Source organism: Coloeus monedula, assembly GCF_965178545.1.
Source record: "Coloeus monedula genome assembly, chromosome: 18".
Classification (NCBI taxonomy): Eukaryota; Metazoa; Chordata; class Aves; order Passeriformes; family Corvidae; genus Coloeus; species Coloeus monedula.
The window spans coordinates 12,788,983-12,813,546 of NC_138798.1; the positions used below are offsets into that span (position 1 = coordinate 12,788,983).

Here is a 24,564-nt window from a genome sequence, read left to right on the forward strand (position 1 = left end):
CCGAGCAGGAAGAGCTGGACAGTCCTGGGGATCACTTTCCTGTCATTCCCAGACACCTCTGCCACAGCAGGAATGTCCTGCAGTGCTCAGGAATGGGGGAACATACCCCAGCCTCTGCTCCCAGGGCTGTCCCGAGGGGAGCAGTTCCCTGCAGAGCCAGGAGAACACGGGGAGGAGGCTTTGTAACACAGGAGGGCAAAACCTCCTCCCCTCAGGGCACACAGGGCCTCACTGGAGGCTCCTGCAGGGGTGTCGCTGCAAGAACAGAGGGACCAGCCCCGTGGGGATGTGTGCGTCCAATCTCCTTGTCCAGTGACGTTTACTTGGTCATTTGAAAGTCCCTGCAGGTCACCTTTGTGCTCAGTGGAGTCCAGGGCGTGGTGTTTCCTCCTGAACTCCCCGGTTTCCCAGAGCCAGCCCAGACTGATGCCCTCCCCCAAATGCGAGCGGTGAAATGCAATTACAAACACCACCCGACCTCTGGCACCTGTGGTGCACAGCAAATCCGTGCTGGAAGCAGAGCTGGCCCTTAAAACGGGGGAGAAGAATTTATCCTTCCATGGCTCAGCTCCAGGACCCTTTCTGGGGAGTCCTCGGCTCTCCCATTCTCCAGCCAGTCCCACATTTCAGGCAGGCAAGCCCGAGCTGCCTCTGCGGCTACACCAGCCCTATAAATCACCTCCCCCCGCCTGCCTGCCCTCCCCAGGAGTGCTTAAATCAACCTTAAATGAGCTCTTTTAAGGAAATGCGGGCAATCAGCGCTGAGTTATTGCGAGGCACAAGGGCTTTCTTAAAAGCGACGAGCACTTATTGGTCATCTGCGCTCCAGAAGGCACAACCCTGTAAATCAGAGCCCGCGGGCCGGGCTGAGCCGAGCCTGGAGCTCAGCCTGTGCTGGAGGATTGTCAGCATTGTCCTCCCTCCCTGCTGGCTTTTCAAACGGTCCTCTGTCCTTCCACACCATCCCCTGTCCTTTCACACCATCCTCTTCAGTGCTCGGGCTCTGGTTGTGACCCCTTCTCCAGATCTTTCCACCCAGCCCTGCTTGGAGCCCTTCTGAAATCAGAAAATCGTGGAGAATGGTGCCGTGTTCCTGGGGAGAGGGGTGTTGCTCTCTCCAGGGGTGATGTGATTTGGGAACCTGTCCCTGAGCCTTTCCTCATGCACTCTGCTTGCAAACAGCAGCTTCAAACCTCAGGAACAGGGAAGGAGATTCCCAGAGAACACGGTTTGGGATATTTCATATCCCTCCTTCTCTCTGAGGGTTGGTAGAGTTCATGTTTGTATCTCCTTTGCCAGAAAAATAAAATAGCATTGTAGAGAAAGATGTGAGGAGCCCCCGAATCCAGAAGCTGGCACCTCAAAAGATTTGCTCAAGATGAGTGCCAAACCCTGCGATGTGGCGAGAGCTGCAGCGTGGGAGTGCCTTGGGCTGAGCTCAGGGGGCTCCTGCCCCCTCCCTGCCATCCCTGGGCGGCCAGAGATGGGGCAGCCTGTGTTTAACGGGGTCACAGACACTCCCCAGCAGCCTGATCCCATCCTTTCCCCTTGGTGCTGGCAGTGGGTGACAGCTCTGTAACCTCCCCTGGGTCAGCCTGTCTCGAGGAAACCACAGGTGATGTTTGGAGCTCCTTCTCTATTAACGCCGTAAAATATCACCGTGTCCTGCAGCCATGGGGAGGAGGAGAGAAGATCCAGCAGGCAGGACTTGTGCAGCAAGATTGATTCATTTAATTATTTTACAAACTCTTTTACAGACTTTTTTCTTCATAGTCTAATTGGACAAAGGATCCGCCACCCCCTGGGTTAATTGTCAAAATATTTTTCTACTCTACCATAAACAAGACTTTTCAAGGTTGCAGGTGTTTCATTGTTTATAGAACTCTGCTACCTCTTCTGTGAGAGAGAAAAGTCTCCCACGGACTTAGAAAATAGCAAGAACATTTTTGCTAGCAGCATTTTTGTATCCACACTTCTCTGAGCTCTCCTGCTTTAAAGGCATTTCAGAGCTGCCTCTTGTCTGTTGTGTCGGGGGAGTGGTGGTGAATGTCATCCCTCCCCCAGGATGTTGTACCTGCACCCAGCTGTGGGTTTCTGACAGGCTGGGGCGTTTTTGGGGTGCAGAAAGGGGAGCAAGAGCTGGAGTTCAGCACAGGGAGAGGCTGCAGGAGCAGTGGGAGAGCAGAGCTGAGTGGCAGCTCTTGGGAAGAGGGTATCTTAGGATGGCAAACCCTCGGTGACCTCGCTCTCTCCAGGGCCTGACAACTTCTCACTCAAGTATTTATTATTTTTACACACCAAATGTGCCCTATTGGGTGCCCACACCTGGTCATGGTCACCCAGCCAACCCCAGCTCCTCAGCTCCAGAGTGCTGAGCCACACGACTCTGCTGGATAATGCACAGCTCCATTCCTGCTGTGCTCAGGGGATGTGGCACCCTCGGGATGCAGTGTTAGAGCTCCTGAGGAATAAAGTCAACGTGAGAAGTGCAGAAGTCAGTGAATCTCATCCCTTTCCTCAGCCCTGCGTGAGGGGGGTATCCCCAGGCACAGGAACCTGCAGGGATGCAGCACCTGGGCTGCTGTTGGGTGTCTGGGGGGGTTTCTGCTGGGTGCTTCAGGCACAGCTTGGGCTGCAACGGATGATCTTCATCACCTCTGTCAGTGCCACTGGCACTGCCTGCAGCCCAGGGCTTGGGAGAGCTCTGAAAATCACGGAATGGTTTGGGTGGGAAGGGACCTTAAAGCTCATCCCATCCCACCCCTGCCCTGGGCAGGGACACCTCCCACTGTCCCAGGCTGCTCCAAGCCCCAGTGTCCAGCTTGGCCTTGGACACTGCCAGGGATCCAGGGGCAGCCACAGCTGCTCTGGGCACCCTGTGCCAGGGCCTGCCCACCCTCCCAGGGAACAATTCCTTCCCAATATCCCATCCAGCCCTGCCCTCTGGCACTGGGAAGCCATTCCCTGTGTCCTGTCCCTCCATGCCTTGTCCCCAGTCCCTCTGCAGCTCTCCTGGAGCCCCTTTAGGCCCTGCAAGGGGCTCTGAGCTCTCCCTGGAGCCTTCTCCTCTCCAGGTGAGCACCCCCAGCTCTCCCAGCCTGGCTCCAGAGCAGAGGGGCTCCAGCCCTTGGAGCAGCTCTGTGGCTTCCTCTGGAGTGGCTCCAGCAGCTCCAGGTGCTTCTGCTGTTGGACCCAGGGCTGGATGCAGTGCTCCAGGTGGAGCAGGAGTCAGCAAGGAATGAATTCCAAATACTTCATGGCAGCCTGAGGGTGACACCTGCCCGTGCTTCACCGTCAGGCTCTGAGATGGGGGAGCCAAGGCAGAGGCTGAGATCCCTGGTCCAGGCTGCTGCCAGCGGCCACCCCAAGTGATGGACAACCGGGAAGGGAGGGGGAGGGAAGTGGTGCTCTGCAGCTTTTCCTTCCCATCCCCGATGCATCCAGCAGTGCAGGGATCCCGAGGGAGCATGCAGAGGACAGCAGGAACACGCAGGAGGGAAGGAGCCCTTTCCCCTCCTCCCTTCTCAGCAGAGCATTGCTGGTTTTTAATTCCCAGCTGTGTCATGTCAGATACAGGAACAGCCCTCAGAGCAGGGCCTGAAATAAACCTTCTCCTTCTGGTCTCTGTCCTGCTCTCCAGTTCATCTCCTGCCTCATTTTGTGCAAGCTCTGGCTGTATTTGTCATGGCAGAACTGTTTCAATTTCCAGTCCTTCTTGACAAGGTTCGTGACCCAGCCCGATCACTCCTCTCGAATCCACTTGGATGTGGCTGTGAGCTGGAGAATTCCATGCCTGAGTGCCCCCCCCACCCCTTCTCTGGAACCTCCCACCAAGCACTGAGATGCTCTGGGATGCACAGGCACAGCTTTGAGCTTGGGAATTTGCCTGGGAAGTGCAGGTAGACATGGAGTTTCATGGGACACCAGGTCTGTGGAGGAGCTTCTCCTCATGCTGTGACACCCCTGTATCAACATTATCACCGTGAATCAATGCTGGTGCTGCCTTTTGCAAGAAGCTGGTGATTTTTAACCTGCACGTGGGATCTGAGCTCTGCTCCCAGGATTTATGTGCTTGGAGAGCACCTGAGGGATGGCTCTCCTCTCTGGGCAGGTGTGAGAGTGTCGCCAGTGTGTGAGCAGAGCTTCATCCTGTGGTGCTGGGACAGAGCTGCAGCTGATCATCCAAGAGGGGCTTGGTTGTTAAAAGGTCACAATTTACACCCAGGGGCTTTGCTTCCCACCCTTTGAATTCCATTTTCCTAGGATCTGTGCCGTGCTGTGCCCACGGACTCACTGCTGTTAAAGGGGTCTAAAATGTTTAGATCTCTTCATAAGCAAGAATTTCTCAATTGACATCTCCATTTTTGCTTAGGGACAGAACCCATCAGCATCTGGGTTTGTTTGTGCTGTGCTGTGCTTGGCCACGGTCCCCAGCTCAGCTCTTCCCGAGCCCAGACTGTCACACCAGTGCTGGGGCTGTGACTGGGCTGGCACCAGCCCTGGGTGTTTCCTGTCAGCCGAGGTTTCTGGAGCTGATGTTAACTTTCTTTGCAGTCTGACATTGTTTTCTCTCTCTGTAATGTCAGAGTCGCCACAGAGGCCATGCTCCAAAATGTCACATGGATTGTGCTTCCTCCGGGGGTACTGGGGCAGGGATTTCAGCTGAAGGTCAGCTCAGACCACTCCTCTTAAAGGTTGGGCCTTCGTGCAAATGTTGGTAAAGATCTCAGGCAGAGCTGTGGCCCCTTCCCTCCCCCTGCCTGTCATTCTAGGCAGTCCCAGGGACAGGGTGAGGGATGGAAAACTTATCCTGGGCTCCAGCTGATCTCCACACCTCAGGTGGGAGAGGGAAATGCAGAAGAGGCAGAGGTGGGGATGTGCCCTTTCAGCTGATATCCAGCTCTCTGGGAAAGCTGGGTGGGATCCTCTGCTCCATCAGAGCCCTTTCAAATGTTCTTTAAAGTGCCACAGGTTCTCAGAGTCTCCAATATCACAGTTACAGGGTCCCGGGATGGGTCAGCCTGGAAGGGAGCACAGAGGGTGACTGGTGCCACTCCCTGCTCCAGCAGGGCCATCCCAGAGCCCAGGGCACAGCAGTGTGTGCCCACAGCTCTGCAATATCCCCAGCGAGGAGACCCCAGAGCCTCTCTGGGCTCTGCTCAGGGCTGGCCCTGCCCAGGGCAGCAGTTCTGCCTCCTGGGCAGGGCAATTGCCGGGCTCAGGCCCTGCCCGGTGCTCTGGTGCCGCTGCTGGGCCCCGGAGCAGAGCCCGGGCCCTGCCCTGAGCCCTCCCTGCAGCCAGGGACAGCCAGGGCTGAGGGCCCCTCTCAGCTGGGGCTCCTCTCGAGCCTGAGCAGCCCCGGCTCCCTCAGCCTGTGCTGGGCACGGAGCTGCTCCAGGCCCTTCCTCAGCTGCGCAGCCTCCAGGAGCTCCACCCCAACCCAGAACTCAGCTGAAGCCTCCTGGTCTATCCCTCTGATCCTGGAGGGTTTCTCCTCTCGAGTGAGGGAGTTTAGAACAAGCTCATAAGTCAGAAATGCTGATTTTGTGCCTTTTGTCTTTAATTTCACTCTGGTGCTGAGCTGCTCATGCTGGGTGAGATCTGATTGGCAGTGACACAACGTGGATTTGAGAGCTGAAAACCTCTTATTTATATATGGGTTTATTTTTTTAATCAGAGCCCTACACCACTGATTTATTAATTTCTGCACGTCTCAGATGCACCAAGGCTTACAAGCATCTCAACAGAAACCTTTTGTGTCCCTGCTTGCCAGGGCTTTTCAATTCTCTCTTTCTCATTTAGATTTTCCTCTCAGTCTCCTGTAAATGCCACTCAGCCATGGGCTTTGCTCCTATTGTGATTGTCAGGAATGGCTGAATTCCCACCCCCCAGGCAGGAGGGATCCCTTCCTTCTCCAATTGTGGGTCTGCTCCTCCCAACATCCAGGGATTATTTTGACAGCTTAGAGAAATTGCTTTGATTTTGTGCATTAATGCTGCTCTCAAGCCTTAACACCTTTTTTTTCCGAGCTTGCTTTGTTGCCTCGTCTCTGCTCTTCAGGAGCTGTTTCAAGTAGTCAGACTTCCACATTTGCCTTGACTATCTTCTCCCTCTTGTTTGAAGTCCCTGCCTTTAGAAAAGGGTTTAAGTCATTTAGTCTTTCACTGCTGTGACTAAATGTGGTTTCAGAGAGCACTTGGACTGCAGCTGGTTTAAGGTTGGAGGATTCCAGGGAAGTTCTGACTCTGGAGAGAGCAGAACTTGGGACAGACACAATCTGCACACGTTTCTGCCTTGGAAAGGCGACATTTTGTTGTCTCCTTTTCTGCAGGCATTTTCTCCTAAAATATTTCTTTTTGTGGAGCACCAAATGTCCTTCTCTTCCTTTCCCTTGGATAGGGATGACAGAAAGGAGGCCAAACAGCGCTGACCTGTGGTGCTGTGCTGGTCTGAGGGATGATTTTACACCAAATCACAGAATCCCAGAATGGTTTGGGTGGGAAGGGGCCTTAAAGATCATGGAATTCCACCCCCTGCCATGGCAGGGACACCTTCCACTGTCCCAGGCTGCTCCAAGCCTTCCAGTTGCCATGTCCCTGGGTAACACAGACATTGAGCTGGGGCTATTTTGCCCATAATTTCCTGGGTGCTTTTGTTTTGCCAGCTCTTTGCGAGCTGCCAGGTGTTGTCCTGGTGTGCCCTTGCCCTGGGGCCTTGTGGTACCCTCCTACACGGGGGTTCCCATCACGGCACAGCTCAGTTAGGAGGTCAGTTTGAACCAGAGAGATCACACAGCATTCTTCCCTGCACTCTTTCCATATCTTCTTGCTGATGAGCCCTGGAAGTCCTGGAGCTTGTCCTCCTCCAGCTCAGTTAGTTCACTGTCCCACACCGCTTCCTCCTGTATTTCCAGGACTCTCCAGCTTTGACATTTCCCCTTGTGCTGCTCCAAGTTCACCTGTGGATAAAGCTCTTTCTCTCCCCCTTTCTCTGAGTTTCTTGGTGTTTTGGCTAAGGAAGAACATCAGCCCCTAAGAGCTGTTGGAACAGGGATCAATAACAATTGGGTTCTTTCTGATCGGCTCCAGAAGCCCCAGGCAAGGAGTAACATTTGGCAATACAAGCTCAGAGCAAAAAATTCCCTCCCAAGGCCCCCACCTTCCCTCTCATTATCAGGCATCACCTCTCAGCTCCTGGCAGCTCCTCACACACGACTCTTTCATCTGCAGCCTCTCCCCTTCCTGATGAGGTGGAAGGAGCCTCAATTTCCCCACAAGGAGCAGTTTTCCAGCCTAGAACAATCTGCCAGCTCTTGCCACAGCCCTCCCTGTCATTCATCCATCCCCACTAAAGCTGAAACCTTCCCCGGCTCAGGAAGGGCAGATTTAATTAACCTGCTATTTTCTCCCCTTCTCATTAGATCGTTAATGAGAGTTCTAATGAGGCTGGGTGTGATGGTGGTCCCAGTGGCCTGTCACAGCAGTGTCCTCCTCTCCATACATCAGCCATTTAACACTGAGTTGGGATCTCCCAGCCAGAAGGAGGGATTCCTCCATGGAATGACGTGGAGAAGTCATTCCCCCAGTCCAGCAGGAATGAGCAGCTTGATGCTGCAGCGTGGTGTGGTCCTGCCTGTGGGGTGAGGGTGCAGGGCTCTGCCTCAAGCCAGGCTTTGGAAGGATCAAACAAGCAGATCTCCCTCCACTGTGCTCCCGGGTGTCTTAGGAGTGGTTAAGGAATGGTCACACACCCCTGCAGACCTCTGGAAGCCCCCCCGTGCCCGGCTGGCCAAGCAAACGCTGCGTGTTCCATCAGCCCTGGGGATGGAAATGCGCACCCTCATGCTGCTGCGTGGCAACAGAATTCCCGTGCCAGAAAAGTGCCTGAGATTTCATCTAAATTTCACACCTAAACGTGCCAGGGAGCTGGGCTGAGTTTGAGAGGTGCCGTGGCAGCTGCAGTGCAGGTGCTGGCAGCTCCTGGGGACATTTGCCACTGCAAGAGGCTCCCTTGTCCCAAGGACAGGTCACTGCTGCTGCTTCACTCATGGAACCACAGAACAGCTGGGGTTGGAAGGGACCTCTTAAATGTCAGGTAGTCCATGGGCAGGGACACCTCCCACTGTCCCAAGCTGCTCCAAGCCCCAATCTCCAGCCTGGCCTTGGACACTGCCAGGGATCCAGGGGCAGCCACAGCTGCTCTGGGAATTCCATCCCAGCCCCTCCCCACCCTCCCAGGGAACAATTCCTTCCCAAGATCCCATCCAGCCCTGCCCTCTGGCAGTGGGAAGCCATTCCCTGTGTCCTGTCCCTCCATGCCTTGTCCCCAGTCCCTCTCCAGCTCTCCTGGAGCCCCTTTAGGCCCTGCAAGGGGCTCTGAGCTCTCCCTGGAGCCTTCTCCTCTCCAGGTGAGCACCCCCAGCTCTCCCAGCCTGGCTCCAGAGCAGAGGGGCTCCAGCCCTTGCAGCATCTCTGTGGCCTCCTCTGGACTCTCTCCAGCAGCTCCAGGTGCTTCCTGTGCTGGGCCCCAGGGCTGGGGCAGCTCTGCAGGTGGGGTCTCACCTGAGCAGGGCAGAGGGGCAGAATCCCCTCCCTTGGTCCCCCACTCTGTGGGATCAGCCCAGGACATGCACAAAAAAGAGCAGAATTTGCCCCTGGTTTCTTTGTTGCCACCCTGATTTGCTGTCGCCAACCCCCAGAGCTGGCGCTGCCCCGTGTGGGTCTGACCAGGCCGTGCACAAGGGAAGAGGGTTTGGGCTGCTTTCCCCCAAATAACGTCTCAGCAGAAAAGTAGCAAGAGAGAGGCCATGGGTGGTGATGATGCCATGATGATTTTTTGCCTTTTCTTTTCTACCCCTTTTATATACATTTTTACAGCTTTTTGTATTCTTAGTGGTTTTTAAGCCTACATTCTTAGACTTATTTTGTTAAGCTAGGAGACTAAACATCTTAGAAGCCTCGTAGCTAGGGATCAGAACACCCCAGACCCCAAGCTCCTCTCCAGAACACATTCTGTAAACTTAGATAGGACCATCCAGGGGAAGGTTCCTTGGGGAGGGGGGCTCGCTCGAGGCTCTCACTGGGGAATCCTTGATAGATCTGCTAATTAGTAAGACCTATAATGACATACCCGGTCTATTGTGTGGGGGCTTTGTGGTGTGCATTTCAGTGCATTCCACCTGGATGTGTGCACCTAAGGGTCCTTAAAATAAATGCCGAGGTAAAAGCCCTTTTTCCCTTCTAACCATGTTTGACTCTTGGTTTTAAGACCAGGAAAAGGCATCAGTGAAGCAGAACCAGCAGCATCACATCCTGGGAGGAAACATTTCTATTACCGCAGGCCTGGGCCCTAGGGTATATCACCATGTCCCGCAGCCATAGGGAGGAGGAGGAGAGAAGATCCAGCAGGCAGGAATTGTGCAGCAAGATTGATTTATTTAATTATTTTACAAACTCTTTTATAGACTTTTTTCTTCATAGTCTAATTGGACAAAGGATCAGCCACCCCTTGGGGTCATTGGCTAAAATCCTAAAACATCCTTTGTCAAAATATTTCTCTATTATACCATAAACAAAACTTTTCAAGGTTGCAGGTGGCTTGGTTGTTTACATAACTCTGCTACCTCTTCTGTGAGAGAGAAAAGTCTCTCACGGACTTAGAAAATAGCAAGAAAATCCTTTCTAGCAGCATTTTTGTATCTACACATTTCCATGAGTGGTAATGTAGGATTTGGACTCTGGAACTGAGGGGAGACTGGCTCTGAAAAAGTCTTAAGGAAGGGAAGGCAGAGACAGAGGCACCAGAGGAAAAGGACGATTTGGAATTCCCAGCTTCACTCCAAAGTATTCCTGGTTTTCCTGTGAGAGGTCCCAGGCCTGATGCCCCACAAGAGGCTGGGAGGGGATTTGCTGGGCAGTTTTTGTGGAGCTTTGGGGTTGGGAGGTGGGAATACTGAGCAGGTTTGGGAACCAAGGCTGGCACCAAGCACATTTTGGGAAGTGATGTCTGGAGAGTTCCCGCTGGAAGCAGCAGGGTTTGTGCTCCCTGTCCTTGCTCCTGTCAGAAGCGGCACAAATGACTTCCCCAGGGAAAGGAGAGTTGCCTTCCACTTTGCCAGGGAAAAAGAGCAGGAGGACGTGAGGAGATGGTTATTTCTGTCTTCAAATCCACAAAATTTACTCTTCTTTTTCCTTGACTTGCATCATATGAGAAATCCTGAAGAAAATAACTGTGAATATGCTGGGATGAGGCTTTTCCAGGTTGGAAGAGATGGGATATTCTGCTTGGAAATGCATATATTTCCTATGAGGTGCCATTTGGGTGCCTGATGCTATTGCCCCTGCAGGTTTGAGCTTTCCAGTGGCATTTCTGTGATTCTGCTGTAATTTCTATTCCTAATTTGACCGATTTCTTCCTTTTTTCACTTGAGTTCATTCCTTTGATGAGATGATTCATATTTCCCCCACATCAGCAGTTGGTCCCTGGTCTCCCTTCCAAGGAGGGCGCTGAAGGAGGTGAATTAAACAAAGATGGGAAATGAAATGGAAAGAAATTCACTTAGTCCCATGAAATATTAACAGGCACTTACGGGAAGTGAGCCCTGCTGCTCTGGAAGGGCTCTGCTGGAGGGAGGGACCTGCAGGGTGGGAATTCTCTGTGCCCCAGGGGATTTGCAGGGCTCGGCTGCGGGATGGTGATTGTCTTCAGTCACGTTCATGGCTTGGTTCTCTTAATTAGGAAATGAGCTCCAGGGGCTGCTGAGCTCAGGGACAGCCTGACCCTGTGTGCTTGGTGTGGGAGAGGAAGGACAGGTGGCCTCACCACCAGGGCATGCTGGGGTGATGGGAATGCCCAGTCCTGCAGAAAAACAACTCCCATGGAAAGGAGAAAATGCTGTTCTTGCTCAAGGAAATCTTTTCTTTCCTCTGAAATGATCTTGAATGCTTTAACAACTTGTCTGTGGAGAGGGATGCCCAGCTGGGATGAGACCCCACCCAGCAGGCTCATTTATGGACAATAATCCCACACGGATGGATGCTCAAGGCCCTTTCTAAGGAGTGTGCGTGGGAGCATGGCCAGGACTTGCTGACAAGATCCTGGTTCTAATTCCTTATAAACCTGAAAACCACAGGATTCCCAGAGGCAGGGAAGGCCAGGGAAGGTTGGAAGCAGCAAGTTGGAAAGCCCCAGAGGTGAGGAGAGGCTGCTCAGCTCGGGATCAGTGCTGTGGAGAAGGAGGAGATGTTTTCCATGGAGGCATGGAAATCCAGAGACAAATACATGGGAAAGCACTGGAACAGGCTGCCCAGGGAGTCACCATCCCTGGGAGTGCTCCAGTGGCACCTGGGCATGTGGTTCAATGGTACTGGGTTGACACCTGGGCTTGGAAATCTTAGAGAGCTTTTCCAACCTTATTGAGTCTACGATTCCATGAAATGCCAATAATTTCTGCTGCTAGATTTCCCAGGAATTTTTCTTAAGCGCAGTTGTCTTCTTTTTTTTTTTTTTTTCTGATATTATTTTTGAAGGTCCTGCTGTCACAATTATTTATTGATGGCATCCCCTCAGTGCCAGCAAGCCCCAGGCCTGGACCGATGTCCTGGCGGATGAGATGTGCACAAACTCCCCCAGCCTCTGCTCATGGATCTGGATTATCATAATAAATTCAGATTTATGTCAGGCGTTTGATTTCCGCGGTGGAGAATATCCTGTCTATGGAATCAATGGACAGTTATTAAATGGATTAAGAACCAGGCAGCTTAAAGCCCTCCAAATGCGATTGTTGGTGGAGGCTCAGTGCAGAACAAGCTGCTTGCACAGGAGCTTTGCGGGATTCAGCTTCCACCCTGCTGTATTTTCCTCTTTTCATGAATGATCCAGAAAATATCTATAAATTACTGCCCGTAAAGTTGGCAGCTGGCTGAGATTTTGCCCTGATAAATAAAGCTGAAGGCAGGGCTCTAATGCAGAGTAACTGCAACTGCTTGGGAGACTGGCGACCGGGAAACAAGAGGAATCTGAGTCCAGCCAGATGCTTGGCCATCCGTCTGGGAACAGGGAATGGGGCACTCCGGCAGCCTGGGAGCCGCAGGGTCTAAAACTGATTTAAGACCACATTGGAGAACAGGTGGTTATGGACATTTAAGGCCCTGGAGTGGGGAAATGGATGGGCACGGGCATGGGGGAAAAGGGGAGGCTGCAGCGGAACAGGGAGCTTTTATCCAGCGGGAATGAGAAGCAGGAAGGGGCTGTCATCCCTCTGCCTGTAATGAGACCTTGAACTGAGGGCCTCTGGCGTGGAAATCTGGTGTGAATTCCTGGTGGAATTCTGTGGGATCTCAGGGTGGGTGTGAGATGAGCTCAGCCCAGCACGGGGGCTCAAGCCCTGATGAGCTGCAGGATCCCTTCCCCACTGCTCCCTTCCCAATTTCCAGGAAAACAGGAAGTTGTATCATTAGCAGCCTGTTGAGTCCGTGTTTAGCTTGGCTTCACAGAGCTGCACATTGCAGAGGAATATGTTTATTTATAGAGTTATGTTCGGAGGAGTATATTTATTGATGGAGCTGTGGGTGTCGTGCTCCTCACCTGGGGAGCGTGGCTGAGTGAGCTGCACTCACCTGAGACACACACACTTATCAAACACCACTCCCAGCTGTATCTGGGAATGAAAGGACGAGCCAGGGATGTGTGCCAGGAGCCAGGAGAGATGCTGAGGGAAAAGGGGAAAGGAGGGAGAGGGGGATCACGGCCAGACTGGAGGGGCTGGGTGTCCCAGGGGGAATGAGAAATGACCTGAGCCATTGAAAGGAACATTGAGGTGGAGACCTCACAGATGGTTGCACAGCTCTGCTCCTCCACTGCTCCCCCCCTGCTCCAGGTGACAAACCTTGGGATGTCTGGAGAGCTCTGGTCCTCCAGGAGCAGCAAGGGGAGCAACAAGTTGTGAGCAGGCCAGAGAACGTCATCTCCAGTCCCGTGTGTCTGCTCTCCCACGTTTTCATTTCCAGCTGTTCTTTGGGAACGTGGCTGTGTCCGAGCTTCGAGTTGGAATGTTCTCCCCCTCCCTGTCCTGCCTGAGCTGCCCGGGGCTGTTTGGTCACTCTGCATCCACACACACAACCAAGCTGAGGCCGTGGGGGATGTTTGGAACAACTTTCCCTTCCAGGCTCTTTCCTAAACTTCGTCCCTCACTCCACATGATGCAGATGCTGGGGCTGCGAGCAAAAACTGAGATAATGTTATTTTAGAGGTGAATGCTGCCTCGGGCAAGGGGGCTCTTCCAGAAGCTGTGGGGGTGGGATTTGCAGCTGGCAGGGGGTGCAGTCGCAGATGGCTGGGGGGGAGCAGGTGTAAATCCCATCTGGAGCTTCACCTCTCCTCTCTCTGAGTCACTCACACACAGAGCAGCCACCAACGCCAGGCTTGGAGCTGCAGGAAACTCTCCTTCTTCCTAGGAGGGTTTTGAAGCATTCCTGAGGTACTTTGTGCTCCATGGGAGACCTAAATCATCTCAGGAACCTGAGTTTCCTTCCTCTGGACACCTGTTTGTCCCTGCTTTTTTACAGATATGGCACAGATAATCCTGACTTCTGGAGGAGCTGCTTGTGATTCACAATGAATATTTTGTCACTTCATTCTCCCCAGCGTGGGGATGGAATGGTGGCAGGATCACACATGATCCTGCTCGTGCAGTGTGCTGGATGCATCCCATCTGGATAGGATGGGAACAAGGATTCAGACCGCTTAGGATGCCCTAGCACAGTACTGGAACCAGGCACGGCTTTGCTGCTCTGTTCTTAGGGAGCTGCTGGGTTTGGCTTTACTGGGCTGGGTGTGGGTTCGGCCATGGGACTCTTGGCAAAGGCAGCGTGACAGGGACAGATTTGGGGAAGGAATTGTTCCCTGGGAGGGTGGGCAGGCCCTGGCACAGGGTGCCCAGAGCAGCTGGGGCTGCCCCTGGATCCCTGGCAGTGCCCAAGGCCAGGCTGGACATTGGGGCTTGGAGCAGCCTGGGACAGTGGGAGGTGTCCCTGCCCATGGCAGGGGTGGCACTGGATGGGCTTTAAGGTCCCTTCCCACCCAAACCATCCCACAGTCCTGTGATAGCTGGGACAATACCGTGGCCATCGGTGGCTGTCACTTGGGACAATGCAGCTGTGACATTTCATATGACCCTGGGATGGTCTGAGTGGGAAGACACCTTGATGATTAACTCTTTCCAACCCATCTGGTTCTCCCAGGCTGTGAGGGAGGAGGCCTCCCTCTTCCTTGGCCCCTGAGCTCGGTGTGGCCAGGCCCAGCCTGGCAGGTGCCTGGCACAGCCCTGGGAGGTGGATCAGGATCACAGCAGCTACTCAGAGCTGCTGTCCAAGGTGAATTCAGGTGGATTTGGAGAGTCCAGCAAGTACATGCAGGCTTTCAGGGATGTCCCCCTGTCCTGCAGCCCTCCTGCCCATTCTCTTCCCCTTTTTGTGCCCGTTTTCCCCAGGTGTGCCCCAAGCTCTCCAAAGGCACATTCCAGGCCATGTGCTTTCACCTTCCTTTTGGGCGCTGGGCTGTTGCTGCCTCTCATCCAGCTCCCACAGCCTTGGATCCCTGCCTCTGGCACAGCCTGTCCCCTGCTCTGTGCGTCTCCAGGAGATTTTGGCCTCTCCTCCTGCTGTCGCTGTGGAATTTGGTACCTGGCAAAGGATCAAGTCCAACTCACCTGCTCTGAGCCAAATCCCTGCAAATCCCACGTGCTCCACGGGGTCCAGAGCCTGCTGGTGTGGTGCAGGGGCTTTGTGGTGTCACACTGGTGGAGAGGACACCAGCACAAGACTTTGCATTAAGTGTTGAGGAGAATGGGACATGTCCATGGTTTTTCCAGCTGCAGATGTGATCACATCCCAAAAAGGGCCACACTCCTGCATGCAGTGGGGGAACCAGTCCACCTCTGAGGAAGGAAAAGGGAACTGGGATTCTGGGTGGGCCAGCAGCACCTGGGACCTGCACTGTCTGCACAGAAAGGACCAGGGTTGGACTCTGTCAAGCCCAGGGCTGGAATAAACCCACCTAAGAGGCCTTTTCCACAGGAATTCCCCATGTTTTACTTTAAGCTCATCATCTTCTCCCTGTAAAAGGTCAGGAGCTTTCCCCTTCCAGATATGGCCCAAATGGAAAGAGAACAGGTGTCAACCATGCAGATTTGTTCCATATTACACGAGAAGAGCTGAAAATTCTGCTTGTGCTGATTGACGTGTCAGAGAGAGCCCCAGCAGCTGAGGGGCAGAGCACAGCACAGGCAGGAGCACTCACTAGAAAGAGGGCCAGTATATCCATAGGATTTTCCAATGCCTATCCGTAGGAAACAGGGATAGCTAGGTCAGGTTTTTAGTGCTTAAGAACCTCAAAGATTATTCCTGATTTCATGAAAACCACTTCAAACACCATCTTTAACCTGTGTAGGATTGGCCAAGTCCTTATTTATTGTTCCCTGTGGTAGGAGAGGCACTAAAATGGAATTCCCAGAGCAGCTGTGGCTGCCCCTGGATCCCTGGCAGTGCCCAAGGCCAGGCTGGACACTGGGGCTTGGAGCAGCCTGGGACAGTGGGAGGTGTCCCTGCCCATGGCAGGGGTGGCACTGGATGGGCTTGAAGGTCCCTCCCAACCCACACCATCCCATAATTCTGTGATCCCATGGCTGTTTCTGTGACCTCCTGCTGTAGCTTGGCTGAAGGATCAGGGAGATGTTCCTGCTCACAGCCAGCTGACCTCTGAAGCTCTGGGCACTGTGAGCTGTGATAACATCTCTGCTTGAAGGGCAGTGCATGTTTGGGTACAGGATTTGTTGCATGAGGGGTTCATGGAGAGATTCCCAAGCCCAGCTGAGCTTTAATGGACCCTGGCAGCCAGCCCAGAGCCACCCTGAACAAACACAGAGAGGGGCTGGGAATGAGCTGCTGCCACTCACCAGAGGGACCCGGGGACTCCAGGGAGGGATCTTTGCAACGCTCAGCCAGGGGCCTGCGGTGGCAGAAGAGTGCAGGACTACGGGACAGAGCAGAACATCTGAACTTCTACAAAAGTCCATCTGAACCCCTGCAATTGTCCAGCTAAATCTGTGCAATGGCCCAGCTGAAACCTCTGCAATTGTCCACCTGAACCTCTGAAAAAGTCCATCTAAAATGCTGCAAAAGTCCTTTTGAACCTCTGGAATTGTCCATCTGAACCTCTGGAACGGTCCATGTAAACATCTGCAAAATTCCATCTGAAACTCTGCAAAGTCCATCTGAAGCTCTGGAATTGTCCATCTAAATCTCTGCAAAAGTCCATCTAAAACACTTCAAAAGTCCTTTTGAACCTCTGGAGTGGTCCATCTGAACTTCTGCACAAGTCCACCTAAATTTCTGCAAAATTCCGTCTAAATCTCTGCCCAATTCCATCCGCACCTCTGCCATGGCCCACACTGCCCTGCTATCCCAAGTATCACCCTCCCACCCCTGCAGCGAAGAGGAAAAGCTGTGAAGAACAGCAAAAACATCTGGAGCAGCATTCCCACAAGGACCTAGGGCCTGGAAGAATCCTGAAGAGGGGAAAGAAGGTTTTATGGCTGTTAGGGAGCCAGGGAAGCTCTGCCTCATTGTGTGCCCAGGGCTTGGAGAAGCTGCCTGGGAAACGCTCTCACTATTTAGAGTTGCATTCCCACCTCTGTCTGCGGCTGGATCCCATCTCAGCCCAGCCCAGATGTCCCTGGCCTGTCTCCCTGCAGCTCTTCTCACCTCCTTTGATTGGAATCAGGACTTTTCCCATTCCCTGGCCTCCCAGGGCACTCCTGGGCTGTAATAATTGATAATTGTTATTGTTAACCGGGGACCTGATGACTCCTGGGGTTAAATCCCTTGATCTTTCCCCTCGGAAGGGCTCTGGTGACCTTTTCTCTGCGAGGCTCTCACACCTCGGTGCCTTGCAAGCAGGCCTTGGGAATCCAGCAGGATGAAAACCCTCTGGCTATAGAAGAAACTTTAATTTTTCTGCTCCTTGTCGAGTTCTCATTCAAATGGGCTGAAATACAACCTGTTCACTCTCCCCTTCTCCTTCCTCTCCGTGCTGCTGCCGAGGGAAATGCTGGCAAAGCACCAAAAGCATAACCCCACCTAAATGTTCTTAGGCTAAATCCAGGCTGCTGCCAAAATTTTGGGAGCGAGGGATGGGGAGCCCCACAAGTGGGAGCTGCTTTGGAACACCCCAGGAAAGGATGGAGCCGTCCCAGGGAAGGTTTGTGCTGCCCTGAGCTCCTGGGATGAGCTGTGGAGCTCAGCCCCGAGCGATGCTGAAGAATCAGCATTCAAACCCCCCTGGAGGTTTGGGAGGATGGAGTGGAAGAATTGCACAAGATATAACTCGTTTTTACCTTCTTCCCTTCAAAATATCCCTGCAATATTAAGTCCAAAAATCACATTAAGGGAGTGTGATTTAAGAGGAAAAGATGAACACCCCGGAGTGAGGAAATGGCACAGCCATTGCCTGCCTCCCTGCCGGGATGCATTACGGAAATGACCTTTCAGCCCTGGCCACAGCTGAGAATTTTCCTGCTCAAATCCTGTCCAGGGCACAGCCTGGATGTTCCAGCAGGGCTGTGCTGCCAAAGGCAAGGACGAGCACCACAGTCCCAAAGGTTAGTGGGTCTGAATGCAGTCCCAGAGGATGTGGGACCAGGGACAGGTGCCTAAATTGCTGCTCCTACTGCCGCTCATATCCCAGCAGCTCCAGGCAGGGCTGGTGCAGGTCTCACACGGGAGCTGTGCCCAACCTGCCTGCACCATTCCTGCTGCCTCAGGCCCCCAAGGGTGTCCAAAAGGGAATTAGCTCCCTTTTTTTAGGCTGCTGGGAATCATCACCGGTGTTTTGGTGTGAGTTGGGGTTCGAGCTCCAGCCCCTGGACAGGGTGCATCCCCAGCAGAGCCTGGGGAGTGGTTCAGAACTCCAGAGCTCCCTCACCCCAGTGACCCCACTGACTGTCCCACCTCAGAGGGGTGTCTGACACCCCAACACCCCCACAGAGATGCAGAGGTGTCCCAGGATCTGCCTCAGACCCAAAATGTTGTGCTGCAGCTGCCTGAGGGCGGCACGGACCTGCTCTGTCCCTGCCGCAGGGCCTCAGTGCCCTGGAGCTGTGACTCTGGTGCCTGTCCCCGGTGTTTTATGGTGCCAAAGCTTCACCCCGTCCTCTCCTCCCAGCTGGAGCCGCTCCAGCTGCATCATCGTGCTCCATCCTTCCTCTCCACAGCAGAAGGGAGGGAAACTCCAGACTACTCCGAACCAGTTGTCCTTCCTCATTGACCTCTCGGTTCACCTTCACTTGAAATGCATCAAAGCGCTGCCCCCTTCCCTGTGGCACAGGCACAGCCCCACCTTTGGCCGCAGGACGAAGCTGGAGGCACCGGGAGCAGCCAAGTGCGCAATTTCAAACGATGCCCACGGAATTTCAAACGATGCCCACTCCGAGCCGGAAATTCGGCAGCTCCAGTGTGTCCCTACTATAAACAAAGGCAAAACGCTGTGTGCATCAGCAAAAGGCTTCGTATTGTGAAGTACTCCCTTTATGTCCGAGCAGGAGAGAACTCAGATGGTTATTGACCCTCCACTGCAGGAAAGCCACATTAGAATATCTCCGAATCAATCGAGGCGCGAGCAGAGCAGCAGGGAGAGGCCGTGGCTCTGCAAACGGCACCAAATTGCTGCTCACTTTGGCCTCCTGGAAAAAGTTTGCAAAGCATCTGTTGGAGGTCTCTGGAGCCTTTTCTTTCTAATTGCCACGTTTGACAAGGCGATGGCCCGGGGGAGCGGTGGAGAGGCAGATAATGGACCCACTTTAATTGCTTCCAGTTCCATGAGTCAGAACACTCGGGGATGGCAAAGGAGAAGCGCTGCAGCTTCACTGAAGGAGCTTTCTGGCTTTTAAGAAAGCTCTGGAGGAACAAATGCTAAACTCAAAGCCAAAGTCTTGGAGGGACTGAAGGTTCCAGGTTCTGGAATTTCTTTCATCTTTTGCTTTTGACAGGAACTCTCGAGTTAAGTTTTAATCATGTTCTGCAAGAGGGAGGGATGGTTTCTCGGCTAAGAGAGGAGCGGATGGGTGTCATTCCAAGAGGCTTTTCATCAGGGATGGGCACTGAGAGGGGTCCTGAGGTGGAAGAGTCCAGCTGGAGGTGCAGGATCCAGCATCCAGTGGTGGTGGGAGCTCACTGCACATACAGAACTCGGCATGGGTTTATCTGGACGGTGAGGGGAGGATGCTGTTCCTCCCTGGGAGCTGAGCGTGGCATGTTCTGGGAATGGGCAGACAGGGAACATTCTGACCTCCCTCCTCCCTGTAACACCTGTGAATCACAGAATCCTGGAATGGTTTGGGTTGGGAAGGACCTTTAAGCTCATCTCGTTCCACCCCCTGACTCCTTCCACTGTCCCAGGTTGCCCCAAGCCCTGTCCAACCTGGCCTTGAACGTCTCCTGCACTTCTGGCCTAAGGGCAGGGGGTGTTTTTGCTGGAAAAGGAAGGACCCCATGGCCAGAGCTGAACCCAGTGCTCCAGGAAAACAAACAAATCAAAATATCCCAGTGCAAAGTCTAGGTGGCTCATGGCACTTGGTGGCCACTGGGGTCTGGGACATGCTGAGAGCAGGCACAGCTGCTGGTTGGACACCAGCCACTGGAGGAGGATTTTGGAGGAGCAGGGAAAGCCACGGCAGGGTCCCTGGGGTCTCTGTCACAGCACACCCAGCCTGGCTGGGGATGAAAGTGTCACCTTGGCTTCCCACGGCTTCATCCACTCCTGCCCGTCCCTCTGGCCCTGCCCTGGCTGGGACTGACAGCGGCTGGGCTTTGTCATGGATCAGTCAGAACACGGCTGAGCTGCACGGCGGGAAAGTCACTGGAAAAAGGCTTTGGGGAATGATTGACAGGAACTGTCTCGGTGGAAGGAGCTAATCCGAGCAGCTCATGAACACCAGGTCCCTAATTAAAGCACATAGCCTGGCCCTGCTGTAATTAATTTCCCCGTGCTGCTGGCTGGCAGCGCTCTCAGTGGCACTGACTCACCGCTGCTGGCGGCCTCCGGGGCATCGGAGCGGGACAGGGGGAGCCGAGGCTCGGAGCGGAGCAGGATGTGCCCCTTCCCTGCTGCTCCTCTGTGCCGGCCAGGAGCCGCAGTGCTCCGGCTCTGGGCACACCCAGGAGCTGGGATAGGACCCTGCTGCCGGCCCGGGAGCTTCCCATGGGGAGAGAGATCCTATGGATCACCCGTGCGCGCTCAGCTGCCAGGATGGGTGGCACCGGGCAGGGTGATGCTCATGGCTCATCCTCTGCCAGCTGCCTCCTGTCCTCTCCTCTCTCCCCGTGTATACATGGATTTACATGGATTTATCGTGCCCTTGGCTGGAGCTGGGACAGGGATGGCATCACTGCGGTTCCTCTTTGCACTCCCACCGCTGTTTCCATGTATTCCTAAGGCCTGTGGGATGCACCCGGGCTGTGGCTGGATTTGCCCCAGGCCATGGCAGGGAGGAGCAGCTGGGGACAGCTGGGGACAGTGTCCCAGTCCGAGCTGTTTTGCTGGAGTGGGAGGTGTTGCATAATGAGGTGACTCCCACTGCTCCGGTGTCACCCCATCCCCATCACCCCAGTCACGGAGCTGAAGAGAGAGGCTCCACAAAGTCCCATTTCCCTGCCCACGGGGTTTCATTATCAGCTGCAGAGGGATGGCCGGAGAGTCGCCAGCACTGTTTTAATTTCCCAGGAGGCTGCTCTTGGTGTGCCACGGCTCCGGCGGGGAACTTCAGCTGTCTCGTGTTACTGTGCTTCCTGCAATGGGACGTGACACGTCAAAACATGACAAGGCAGCCAAAATGTGTCACAACACTGCGCTCAAACTCTGCCTTGCAGGGCGGCTCAGCAGCTGATAACATCAGGCCCCAATTATCTCTGCATGCTGAGCTGGGGTTTTTATCCCTCGTGGAATATGATATATGGAAGCCTCCTGCCTGTATGGGACTGTTGGATCACACCAGCTTTATTAACTGCACACGGGGAATCGTTTTGACCAGGCCGACACCCACACCTGGGATCCTGGCCTGTTCTTGCAGGAAAGAGACTTTCCCACCTCAGCTTTTCCAATTGTTATTCCTGCAGTAAACATTTGGTGAGGTTTCCGTGTGATTTAATCTGTTATTGTTGGTGTTTGATGTGGTTTCATTGGCCACATGAGCACCTGCCAGGCTCTAAGGGAGGAGCAGGTTTTGCCTTTGGGTTCCCCCTCGGGAATTTGCAAGGCTGGATGCAGCTCCAGTGTCCCCAGTTCATCCCATTCTGCACCGCTGGGCTCTCCTGTCTGGCTTTTTGAACTCTTCTTTTCCACCTTTCTTGGTAATGAGGCATCAACATCCCTGAACGAAGTTTTGAGTGGTTCAGAGGAGGAAAAACCCTCCCACAAGAGAGGGAAAATCCTCCCACAAGAGAGGCAAAGCTACTCTTGTCCCCGGGCTGGAGACTCCCAGCCACGGGGAGGCCGCGTCCCTTTGCCAGAGGTGCTGTGAGGAGCTGGGAAGGGGACACGGTGTCCCTGCTCACACGTGGCATTCCCAAATGGAGCCCCCCGCTTCTCCGGCTGCTGCCCATTCATTTCAGCTCCCTTTCGGAGGAATCAGACTAATTACTGGCTGCTAATTGCTGGGAAAGCACTGCTGGCACTGCTTCCCTTCCCCACCGGGAGCAGGGAACAGCCGGCTCTCCTCAGGTGTCTCAGCAGGAGCTTCAGGGACCCTCGAGGTCCCTTTGGAGAAGAAAGAGCAGCAGCTGCTGCTCTGTCCATCCCTTCCCTCCCTCCAGGCTCATTCCCAGCTCCCCAGCTGGGGAATTTGGTGAACCAAAATGCTTCCTTGTGATTCCAGTGCAGCCCAGCTCCTGGGGAAGCAGGTGGGCATCACCAGGAAAAATTGTTCCTCTCAGGAGTTTTCCAGCCCCATGGGGCTGCCTGCACGCTTGGGACACATGGAATCTGTTCCTGCCTGGCACACTTGGGGGGGATCCCTGAATGAAGCCTGCCATGTGCCTTTCTCCTACAACAGCACCGTGGAAGATCCTGCTGTTTCCTCCTCTTCCTCCATGGCTGCACAGGTTCAAAGAAAAAACAAATGGGGAGAGAGGAAGCAGGAATATGTGTCTGAAAGTTTGAGCAGGAGAAGGAAAGGATCCTCTTGGCCCTGAGACTTCTCCAGGCAGGTCTGACCTGAAAGTTATTCTGGGAATGTCTCACAGTTATTTCTCCCAGGAAGATCAAATCCATCCAAAATTATTTGTGGAAAGCCACAGTTCTGTTTTGAGAGCAGTGTGGGGACACCTGCTTGTTTGGAAGAGTTGTTCTGTGACCTTGCAAAGCGAGGAGCTGGTGGCAGTGCTGGGATGGGATTTGGAGTTTCCTGGTCCATCCCAGGTGCTTTTCCAGGGGCTGAGCTGTGCCAGGTGTGCCCATGGCAGAGGGAAATGCCCTAAAATTCAGTCCCTTTGCTCAGGTAAGATCTTGGGAATAGGGCTGGTGTTGGATGCGCAAATCCAAGTGCTGATCCCTCTCTTTCACGTCCCGAGGGTGCAGGGCAGAGGAGACACTCGGACTCCATCTCTACAAGTGTACATTGATTTAAGCTTTTGAGTTGAGTGGTAGGATCCCATTTTTAATCCTACCTTTTAATCACTGGCTGCCCTGGCATCTGGTTGTGGTTGGTGGTGCCGCACTCAGAGGGGGATTGCAGGCTCCTCTGCAAGGAGAAGCTCTCTCCATGACCCTGCCTAATTCCCACCCTTTTCTTGTCATTCCTCAGGAAGCAAACTGCTGATTTTGGTGCTTTGCTTGAACATCCCATCAGAAGTGGAGTCCTGCCCCGGGGCGTGTGTATGCTACAGTGAACCCAAGATCACCATCAGCTGCCAGCAGCAGGGGCTGACAGCGATCCCCACGGAGATCCCCATCCAGAGCCAGCGCATCTTCCTGCACAACAACCGGATCACCCTGGTGAGGGCCACCAGCTTCACCTCCTGCCGTAACATGACCATCCTGTGGATCCACTCCAACAACATCAGCCTCATCGAGCCTGGGGCCTTCTACGGGCTCACCAAACTGGAGGAGCTGGACCTCAGCGACAACACAAACCTGAAATCCATCAACCCCGTCACCTTCCGGGGGCTTGTGCACCTCCACACCCTGCACCTGGACCGCTGCGGGCTCCTGGAGCTCTCCACGGGGCTTTTCCGAGGGTTGTTCTCCTTGCAGTACCTCTACCTTCAGGATAATAACCTCCAGATCCTGCTGGACGACACCTTCATCGACCTGGCAAACCTCACGTACTTGTTCTTGCACGGGAACAAAATCAAGAGCTTGTCGGAGAACGTCTTCCGCGGGCTGATCAACCTCGACCGGCTGCTGCTGCACCAGAACAGGGTGAGCCTGGTGCACCGGCGTGCCTTCCACGACCTGGGGAAGGTGATGACCTTGTACCTGTTCAACAACAACCTGACCGTGCTCACGGGGGACACCATGGCCCCCCTGGTGTCCCTGCAGTACCTGCGCCTCAACGGCAACCAGTGGATCTGTGACTGCCAGGCCCGCTCGCTCTGGAATTGGTTTAAGCAGTTCAAGGGCTCCTCCTCGGAGCTGGAGTGCCACCTGCCCCCTCGCCTGGCAGGGCGGGACCTCAAGCGGCTGCAGAGCTCCGACCTGGACGGCTGCGTGGACTCCTTCAACCAGATCCGCACCAGCGTTTTTAGCACCAAAACCAGGTCGGGGAAACTCCCGACGGGGCTCCCCCCGCTGGGCTCCCACGACGGCTCCTCCAAGTGCTGCCAGCCTGAGATGGACAAGTCTTTTATTTACGAAGCTAAAGGCAAGGCAGGACCCTCCTCCCACAGCAGCCGCTCGTCCAACAACCACCTCAAGGAGAAGGAGAACATGTCCAGGCCCAAGTACATGGAGACGGACCCTTCCAAAAACGGCAGCAACAAGCAGATAAACGATTCCCCCTTTGGGACCTTCCCCAGCATTGTAGACCCTCCTTTGACCAAGTTGAGACCCGAATTTCTAGAGCCCATTGAACCTTCCACAGTCCCAACCAAAAAGAGGCAGGGCTGCTCTAAAAAGAACAGATCAAAGGCCCAGTGCCGCCTCACCCAGCAGGGGAACAGCTCCACGTTACAGCTCAGCCTAAGCCTTTTGATCCCCCCCTTGGTGTGGAGCTTACTGTTGTTCTGCTAAAATTAACTCTTTTCCTGGGTTGATGACACTTTAATACTCGACTTTTGCTGACCTCCATAAATGTTGCAAACAAAAGCAGGACTCCCATCCACCCTGAGAAAGCTTTGTTACACAAAACTTAACTGGATGCCTTTATTAAAACAAACAAACAAACAAACAAACAAACAAAACAAAAAGACAAATACTGAGATGTACATAATTTATTTGTCCTGAAACCTGTGAATTATACCTTTGGTCTTCGGAACTGCACTTGCCCACAAAGCAGCTTTTGCTACAGCAGATGGT

At 53.9% G+C, this 24,564-nt stretch overlaps 1 protein-coding gene across 1 annotated transcript in view; it reads left to right on the forward strand.

The window, feature by feature from the left end:
- The window catches only part of RTN4R (reticulon 4 receptor), a gene marked incomplete at both ends in the record, with an annotated part of 83,488 nt that extends 59,209 nt beyond the window's left edge, over positions 1-24,279 (forward strand). Inside the window, one exon of the mRNA XM_082293435.1 lies at positions 22,853-24,279. Coding sequence (XP_082149561.1) covers positions 22,853-24,279 — 1,427 coding nt within the window. The remainder of the gene's footprint in view (positions 1-22,852) is intronic.
- Positions 24,280-24,564: the final 285 nt, after the last annotated feature.